This window comes from Curcuma longa, chromosome 8 (genome assembly GCF_044706935.1).
Source record: "Curcuma longa cultivar G26 ecotype Majalengka, Jawa Barat chromosome 8, ITB_CL_G26_1.1, whole genome shotgun sequence".
NCBI classification, from domain to species: domain Eukaryota; kingdom Viridiplantae; phylum Streptophyta; class Magnoliopsida; order Zingiberales; family Zingiberaceae; genus Curcuma; species Curcuma longa.
This window is the reverse complement of record NC_133868.1, coordinates 6,762,642-6,772,379: the sequence shown is the minus strand read 5'-3', so window position 1 is coordinate 6,772,379 and position 9,738 is coordinate 6,762,642. Positions and strand designations below refer to the sequence as shown.

Below are 9,738 nucleotides of genomic sequence, written 5' to 3'. Positions count from 1 at the left end.
AATTTTGTGTTTTTTTTCAAAGTTAGAACAACCATTAAAAATCATTGTTCATATCGACAATCCTGTGTATGCCTTTACACAGACAAGTATAGTAAGAGAAGCAGCACCCACAAATTGGTATGTTATTAAGGGCATTTAGATATTGTTGCTACATATGGGCCGATAATATTTTGGGCCGAGACAGTTGGGCCCATCACTATCCCTAAACTGTTCGCTGGGTCGTAATTGCTAGTGTTATACAGGGGGAGCTGAAGAACGCGGAACCATTCGGTGCGGCGGGCGAGAAAGAAAGAGGAAGCTGCGGCGAGTTAGCGAGACCCTCCTTCTCTCTCTCTTTTGATTCTTCTGGCGGATGGTCTGAGAGAGCGGTAGACGAGGAAGAAGCTTCTTCATTCCCACCCTCCGCCGCCTCCGACTCCGCCTCCGCCTCTGCCACCGCTCGTAATGGAGTCCCCCAAGCAGCACCGCGATTCATCCCCCGATACTGCCCCCCGCCGTTCGCATCCCCCCGGATCTCCAACCGCAGGTAACATCTCGTCGCTTCGCGCTCTCTGTTTGCGAAAGACCGGCACATGTCTTTCGAGTTGAAATTGTTGGGTTGTTTTAATCTGCAATAGTACTGATGAGCAATATGGAAGCCGCTGGTGCGGGATTTTGGGGGTGGTTGTCTGGAAGTCGATTGAGGTTAGAGCTAGTGAGTGTGTTTGCGTTGTTCTTGTGGCCATTTAGAGTTTTAGTGTTTTTTTTTTGGATACCGATTTGGCTAAATTTATTTATGCTTTAAAAAAAACCTAGCAGTTGTTGGTTGCCCGTTTGCCGAGGTCCTGGGAAAATTTTTTCAGTTTCATGATAGGCAAGATTGGAAAAAAGGAAAGCAGGGTTGAATGGGCAGTATATTGATTTTAAGGTCCATTTTTTTATGCAGGTTGACTTTTGTCTTGCTTCAGTTTCATTCTCATTTGTGAATTAGCACTGGAGAGGTTCAGTTGATTTTATCCCTTCAAATGATTATTTGATTTGTTCAAGCTTGTCTTTATTTCACTAGTCTATGGAATTTTTCTGAAAGGTTGTTCCTTTTATTTTTCCTTATAGTGTGTCATGTTATTTACAGAGTATGAGTATACTAATATAGTTTGGAGAACATTTAATAGTTATTTTTGTCTAGCACAGTAGTTGAGTGATCAGGTTGTGTTGTCTCTGTGACTAAGCTATATGATGACTTGAAGTAAAACGAAATGGTGTATGTTGTCAATGCTATAATTTGTGATATACATCTCTACTGTTTACCTCTTGTCTTACCCCTTTTTTCAAGCTCCTTCTGTTCTTCTCCATCAGATAGTCTACATGCCTCTTCCTTGTGCAATTTGTGTACCTTTTAAAGTTCTCTTGTATAATTTCAAGTATGTCTGTGTATTATGTTGAAGCATTTTTTTGCCTGTGTTATCATACTACACTACAATTGTATATACTTGATCTCTTTCTTGTTTAGATCAATAAACCTGATTTTGGGATGTTAATTCTTTAGGGGATGAGGAGAAGCAAACCCACATAAGAATTCTTGTATCTAACACAGCAGCTGGTTGTATCATTGGCAAGGGTGGATCTACGATATCTGAATTTCAGTCACAATCGGGTGCTCGTATTCAGCTATCACGTAATCATGAAGTTTTTCCAGGAACATCAGATAGAATACTATTGATTTCTGGGGCACTTGGAGATGTAATAAAGGCTATGGAATTGATCCAGGAAAAATTGCTTAGCGAGGTCTACACCTGTATAGTATATGATATTTCTAGTTGTTAAAAATGGCTATTTACTACCTGTGTTTTTTCACCTGGCATACAGTTAGAAGATGGCAATGATGCTGAAGGTAGATCAAAAATCAGGCTTATTGTTCCTAATAGCTCATGTGGTGCTCTAATTGGAAAAGGAGGTTCAACTATAAAGTATACTTTTATTCAGGCATATTCTTTGATAGTTGAGTTGTACATTCTGTTATTTAGAAATTAGGAAGATTTTTTTTAACTCTTAAGCAATCTTTGCAATTTGTTGTGGTTGTTGGATATTGCACCAAATGCTCTAACTTGACAAAGCATAATCGAACAAATAGGACTTTTTTATTTTCCTTTTTGTTTGTGCAGACTGTTTTATCATGTGGACCTATCCTCATATAATCTTATTCTGAGTAAATTTAAGTTGAGGAACTACATTACTTTTTCAGGTCATTTATAGAAGAATCAAGGGCTGGTATCAAGATATCTCCTCAGGATAATAATGCTGGCCTAAATGATAGGCTAGTTACTTTGACAGGATCTTTTGAAGATCAAATGCGTGCAATCTTTTTGATATTGTCAAGATTAATAGAAGATGCTCACTATCCACAGACATTGAACTCACCTTACCAATATTCAGGTGTATCTATTGTGTTTCATCACTAAATTTGATCTATCCTTTTCCAGTATCATTTCTTGATTTATGGATCCTGTAAGATGCCTTATTTGCCCATTGTTAGGCTCTAGATTTGCCATGAGAAGTGCCTATACCTACTATTTCTTCTTTATTGTGCTTAAGATCTTTTAGGTGTATATTGTATTACGTACAATTGAATAGGCATACATGTACAATATACAAATAAAAATATTTGTCCAGAAATTTTACAATTAATAAAAGAATCAGATCTATAAAATGAAGTAAATTAGATTGGTTAGCTGAACCTTCAAGAATTAATAGTAGATCGCCTTCTTTTTTCCTACATCTTGCATGCCTCTACTAATATCTTTATAAAATTGTGAGAAATAATTGAGTGGAATAATAAATTATTCAATTTCCAAAAATATAAAAATGACATGTTTTTCTCAATACTAAATGAAAGTGCAAGAACCAAAACTTAAGCAAAATTGGAGGATGAGTCATAGTAAATAAATTTTGCAATAATAATAATAATAAATTGAATAAAGATGAGAGAAACAATGTTCAAAAAGCATATCCATGAAAATATTAAAATATTGGCATTAAATGACTAATATACATATATTGAGGTATACTTAATGACATATCCAATTCATATTTCTTCATGGAAAACAATATATTGCAGTCATATATGGAATATAACCGTCAATATTAATGAATAATGTAAAATCGATCCATATGTAGAGGTTAATTAATAAATCTATCACATACTTCACAATGTTGAAATATTTATATTAAATCTACCATCTGGTAGCTTTTCATCTTACTGTTAAATTGATGACCTGGCATTGATAGTGACAATTCCAAATCATCATTAATCTACATCTTGATTGGTTGGGAAACACTCAGATTCACTTCCAACTCAGATCTCCACCTCCCACTTTGTTGACAATCTTCTTGAAGTGATCTATTAATGTGTAATGATCTTTTCCTTTTAGTGACTTTTTTCTCTGGTCTTTCTGGATCCTTCTTTACATCACAATCTTATTGTGCTTTTATGCCCAACTATATGACTTGAACTATAGCAGTTTCTATCATTATCGTGAATGAATCGACATCATTCTTACAACTTTTGTCTTGGGAAATAATCTGAGTTCCCAACTGTCTGTAAAATGTTACTTGTTAATTTACCTTCTTTCCTTCATCATTTCTACTTTTAGGTATTAACTTTCCTGGTGTTCCTGTTGGATATATGATTCCTTCTGTAGCATACAGTCCTGTGACCTACAGACCAAATGGGTCTGGAGGAAAGTATTCAAATAACAAGGTTAGATATACTCTTCATGTATATAGTTCTTTCTGATAGAAAATCCAGACATAATTGTCTTACATACTTGCTCATATAGTCATGTTTATTTGAAAGAGTACCAATTTTGTTTTGCATGTTAATCTATCCTATCATTGAGTCTCACATCTATTGTTTGTTAACCATTTAGTTTTAGTTTTTTAGAAGCTCCTTGAATTTCAAATTATGATGCAGATTAGGAATAAGATTTGTATTTCAATTCTGCTTTTAGTTGTTTGGTAATTAATTAATTTTTTTTGCTACCTTTAATTTGGAGTCAATTAATAGTGATAATTGTATTTCCTGATTTATTTCTTAGGTTGTTTAGGGTTGAGTGTATCAATGTGGTGTTCTATTTATGTAATATTGAAGTTTTAAAGTTTTGCTTAATGAAATTTTCCACTTTTCAATCTTTCTGTGAGGGTTTTTTCTATTAGTGATATAGTTACTTCTTTAATCAATTTTGTCTAAGTTCTTGTGTGATTCAACGGTTCAAATTTGGCGCTGCATCAGCTATTGTTTCAGTGTCCTTTCCATCCACAAGCATGTTGAAACTTAGGTTATTGTTGAAGTAGCTACAGTTAGTGTTTTTTTTTTTTTTTGAAACATGCATTTGGAGTATGGACTAATGAACAGTATATTCTTAATAACTTGAACTGGTAATCTGATTTGAAACAGTAGGTTGCCTTACAAATACACCAATGAGCATAATCTAGTATTTTGAGTGTTGGTATCAGAATCGATCTTGATCCCTGCCTATTTGACTTCATTGAGGTGGGAGAGAATAAGAGCATTCTTAAGGTTGCTAGATGATTTGATATTTGAGTTCTTGAGTGTTTTGTTCTGATTCCTTAAGTTCAGAAGATCTGCATTTTATTAATCCTTCTGGAAATGCATCTTCTGCTACTTAATGAAATTATTGAGGCCATGAACATGAATAAACATCAAAAATCATTATGTAATGTTGTTCTAATTATAGAGGGATAAGTGAATGAGTCATTCTGTGAAATTTTGTGAGAGTAATTGTGAGGAGTGATAATTGATAAGACAAGCATTTCAATGAATCAATTTACTTTCACATCTAGAAGATCCACTGTAGATGATATTAGTTTAACAAGACAAGAAATATGGAGAGAAAAAAAGGCATTTGCATAGGATTTTATTCATTTGGAAAAACTTATGATTGTCTCTACATGACTATTTGCAGTGGGTTTAAGAGGAAAAAAGAATATCTAATAATTATAACAAATTGAATCATTAGTGTTATAGTTGTTTAAAATTTGAACCCTTTTTCTGTAAATGTAGGTTTAAAGTAAAAGTCAGTTCTAAGTCCTTATTTTTTTTACCAATGTGTTAAATGAACTTGCTCAAGACGCATCATGTTGGTGCCAATAATAATTGTGCTAATTAGTACTAGGATTAAATGAAGAGGAGTCTTGGTATAACGGTAAAATTGTTGTCATGTGACCTTATAGTCACGGAAACAACTTTTTGCAATGCAGAGTAAGGCTGCGTACAATAAACCTAATGTAATCCGATCCTTCTCTCGAGATTCTGCATTAGCAAGAGCTTCGTGCATTGGGCTGCTTTTTTTAGTGTAGGATTAAATCAGTAACGTGAATTATGGAGAAAACTTTAACACATAGAGGATATATGTGAAATTGAAGTAAAACCAAATGCACAAACAAACTTAATTTATACTCTTAGATATATAATTTACCAAAGAGATATTAATGTGGATATCATTAATAGCAAAAAAAAAAAATTTGATGGTTGAAACAAAGAGTTTTTAATGTGGTGTCGTGTTGTTAGGATGCATCATGTTAAAAAATTTTGTTAGCATAGAAAAGAATATATAGTTGGATACATGACATTAATAGAGGAAAAAATAAGAAAGTGTTTATATCCAAAAGTAATTAGGTATAACTTCAATAGATGATAAAATGTGAGTAATTAAGTTTTAGATGGTATGAGAATCAACAAAGTGGAAGATGTAAGATCAAAGAAAACTTTAACTAATGTAAGAAGAGTTAAAATTCTAACCTTGTATTAAAACAGATAGGCTATTGGCTAAGGACATTCTCAGGCAGACATTTTTATAGGACTTAAGCCTCTCAATAGCTAACAAAGGCGTGCCAAGGTTTACTCGGGCCTTTCGAGTGCAAAGGCAAAAGAGAGAAGGGAGCTTGACTATAAGACTCACTCTTTGAACAGGGACGAAAGTTAGCCTTAGTGATCCGGTGGTGCCTAGTGGCAGCATTGTCGCCCAACAGATAAGAGTTATTCTAGGAATAATAAGTTGATCTTCCTCAAGAATTCACATCAATAAGAAGAAAATGATTAAATTGATTTAATATTACTAGTGACACAACTTTGTATGAAGCTTAATGAAGAGAGAAAATCCATAGTCGACCCCCAAATAGTTGGGACGAATACAACTATCTACCTCAGCGTAGTCATCATCATATTGGAAGCTTGAGGTTTACTGTTGAATACTTGACTATCTTGTTTTTCAGTATTCTATTGTGGTGGGCTATGGGGCAGTCTTTTGGAAAATTGCTTTTGAAAATCGATGTCCATGATTTACAACTTCAAAAATGTTCAAGTTTGCATTCCTGAAGATATACCTTAGTATACATTTGTAAACCGCTATGTTATTGAATAACTAGTCCTGTTTGTCGAATGCTTGAAATTAATTGGAGTAGCCGAAGTGAAATGCATGGTGCCTAAGCTCATTACTTTCTATGTATATCTATCGCATCTTCTAGAAATAATATCATAGTCACTGGTTGAGCATGGTCTGCCTTCTTTTTTTTCTTCTTAATTGTGGATTAGTGGATGTGATTAAAAATAATAATATTATTTTAAATGTTGAAAATTCACAGGTATTGTTATTGAAAACTGAGTGTTTCTTTGTTTGATGTTGTACCTCTGGAAATTTTATTTTTTGCAGTAGTGTTTAATGATCACTTCTCCATGTTGCAAGATTAAGCATCGTCTGATAATTTACTTCTGAATATATCATAGCTATTTATGCTTCGTTCATATGGCAGGGTGCAGCTTCACCTGCCGTTTCACATCCATCCCGGTCACCTGGCAGGCCTCTTGAAGCCCAGAGTAATTCAGTGACAATTGGAATTGCTGATGAGCATATTGGTGCTGTTGTTGGCCGTGGAGGAAGGAACATAATGGAGATCAGTCAGGTTTTTTTGTTTTCTTCTCAATAGGCATTTTCTTCATATGGCTTTTTCTTTGATGAATTTCATTCATTTGTGTAGGTCCTCCCTAGTTCCTGGGCTTTCAATTTATGCTTCCTAAAAGTAATTTAGGATATTTTCATCTCCCTCTTAATATCCATTTACCGCTTTCGGTGAAGTAGAAACGATCATTGTCTTGTTAAAATATATGGTTTATTGAATTTTGGTGGAGTCTCATGCACAAACCCCAATAAAACTTATATGAAAACAGAAGACCTACTTCACTGAGGATTTGGTGAAGTGGGCGGGGCTTCCATATAATGATTCCTGCAATGCTAATCTATTCTACTGTATCACCTAGCTATCATAATAATATTCAATTATTATGAAAAGTATCTGCAATGCTAACCATCAGCTAGCTGTACTTGGTGGATGCATAAGTTCTGGAACCTTTCCAACATGTAAATTCTTGGATTTTCAGGTTAGTGGGGCCAGGATCAAGATATCAGATAGAGGTGATTTCATTTCTGGCACGTCGGATAGGTACAAGCTCTTGTGCTTTTCCAAATAAACCATACAAATTGCTGTTTCTGATACTTTGTGCGACCCAAAACATTCAGGAAAGTAACTATTACTGGATCACCTGAAGCAATCGGGATCGCTGAGTCCATGATCATGCAAAAAGTTTCTTCTAACACAGACGGTTGATCACGAGGACGAAGGAATTTCAATTTTGCTGCATGATCCTGAGAGTCTGTGTCAGTTGCTTTGGTGAGAGTATCTATCTTATTTTGAGGCTAGATATTCTTTTGTTATGCCTGTAATTTTTAATTATCTTCAACGTACTTATAACAACTGCCTGATTTGTACTTTGTTATTGGAGTAGTTCATGGGTACTTACTTTTGATTGAATCGAAAACCCATCTTACAGAATCAAAGATAATCTAGGGCAGATCTCCCTGAAAGAGACACGTTGACACTTCACCAATTTAATTCTATTAAGAAATAACAGTAGCCGCCGCCCAAATCCTGTTCATCCAAGATCTGTTGGAGATATCTTGATAATTTATTGCCTGATGAAAGATTAATTTAGTACATAATGCAGATCTAAGGCTTCGTCTTTGTGATTAGATGCATCGTATAGATTCAAGGTTGACCCACCTAGGCATATAATCTTTGATCAGGACTTTTTCAAATGCTTCCTCTGAATTTTAATTGATATTATGATACTTTACCTTAGTTGAATCCTCATTACAATCCGATACCACCGAAATATCTTTTTCTATTATATTATCTTTTTCTGAATTAAATGTCCCGATCAACTAACCCACTCGGGTTTATTATAATTTTTCTTAGTGGTCCTGATCACCAAGTTGCTTCCCATATTGTTTGCCTGTTATTATAATAGATCACTGATATCTTGCCGTAGTGGCTAATTATTGTTTATTTTTCTAAGTGATTTGTTAGTCTACGTGTGCAGCTGCTAACCCCTACCTCATCACCTTGTTCGTGAGGCCATCGAAGGCCATTAATCCTATCTCATTAGCTTGCATGTGTAAGGCCACAAAATCGCCCCATGCATGGCTCGTGTCTCGTGAGTGTAGAGAGCAAGCTCCAATTTTGTGTGCCCGTAGATGTTAATGAACGTCCCTACTGTTTAGAGGTTAAAAGAAAAAATAAAAGGAAAAATAGATGGCATTTTACTTAGAATTTAAGAAATTTTGGTGGGGGTCCTGAAAAGATTATACGAGATTTTAGTCATACATTCACTTTGGAAACATTCTTATAACATGTTATACTATAAGAGTATCCTTTATTGAGAATGTCCACGAGATGGTATGCTCAGGTTACGAGAACATTCCCAATAAGAATATCTCTATTGTGCCAAACTCCTCCGATCTAAAGGTCCAACCATTTTTTATAGTTGCACCTTTGACATGGAGCTGTCGGTAACAGTCACTAACAACATCAATAGATGTAATTTGTGATGACTTTTGCACAGTGCCCAATGGACAACGTCAATGCCATGCCTCACACCTCATACAGTCTCACATGTAGGGTTGTCAATTTGGATTAGACTAATTGAATTAGTTTGTTCTATCAAATAATTTAAATGGATTAAATTGATATTTTATCAATCTATTTTAAGGTATGTCTAAATGGGTTGATCCATGGATTGAAAAAAAAATTCTTTTAGAATTTAAAATAAAAGTAGAAAATTTAATGGACTCGTGGGTTTAATCCACCTAATCCACAATCAAATTTAAAATTATATATATAGAACTGATCTGTTGGGCACCGTAGATCCACCGTCCATCACGCCGATCATGCGAAATCCGACCGTCCACTGCACAGTGTTTCTTCTCTGACCTCCGCCGCTTCCGGCCGCCATCGCGCCGCCGTCCAGCCACCGTTGACCGCTGGACTAGGCCCGATCGACGCGCCACTCATCGACGCATCGACCGGTGCCGGTTTTCGACCGAATTGTGGCCGAAATCCGACGCAATTTAGTCGAAATCGCGTGCGGCCACTGCCAATCGCGATTCCGACCGAATCGCGCCCCATTTCGGCCAAATCACGGTCGGAGACCGACCGAGGAAGGACCGCTGGCGACCCTTCCTCAGGCGGTCTCCGACCGGATTGTAATCGAAATCCGACGCGATTCGGCCGGAATCGCGACTGGGAGAATAGATGGCTTAATCGATCAGCAGATCGATTAAGCCTCCATTATAAGGAGGCTTAATCAATCAACTGATCGATTAAGTCCGTCGTCCACGAAGCTGTCGC

At 35.9% G+C, this 9,738-nt stretch overlaps 1 protein-coding gene across 1 annotated transcript; it reads left to right on the top strand.

Annotated features, from left to right (window-relative positions):
• Window positions 1-282: 282 nt before the first annotated feature.
• LOC141833451 (protein BTR1-like) lies at window positions 283-7,870 on the top strand. The gene is made up of 8 exons (XM_074720900.1): window positions 283-526; window positions 1,526-1,764; window positions 1,846-1,946; window positions 2,222-2,412; window positions 3,630-3,736; window positions 6,808-6,957; window positions 7,433-7,494; window positions 7,572-7,870. Exons 1-8 carry the CDS (start codon window positions 445-447, stop codon window positions 7,657-7,659), a joined length of 1,020 nt encoding a protein of 339 aa, XP_074577001.1. The 5' UTR covers window positions 283-444; the 3' UTR covers window positions 7,660-7,870.
• The last annotated feature ends 1,868 nt before the right edge of the window (window positions 7,871-9,738 follow it).

What these genes read in the sequence shown, in the direction of transcription:
- LOC141833451 (XM_074720900.1), top strand. Translation starts at nt 445, where the DNA reads ATGGAGTCCCCCAAGCAGCACCGCGATTCATCCCCCGATACTGCCCCC. An exon ending in AGGAAAAATTGCTTAGCGAG is followed by an intron (nt 1,765 to 1,845) that starts GTCTACACCTGT and finishes CCTGGCATACAG; the next exon opens with TTAGAAGATGGCAATGATGC. An exon ending in ACATAATGGAGATCAGTCAG is followed by an intron (nt 6,958 to 7,432) that starts GTTTTTTTGTTT and finishes TTGGATTTTCAG; the next exon opens with GTTAGTGGGGCCAGGATCAA.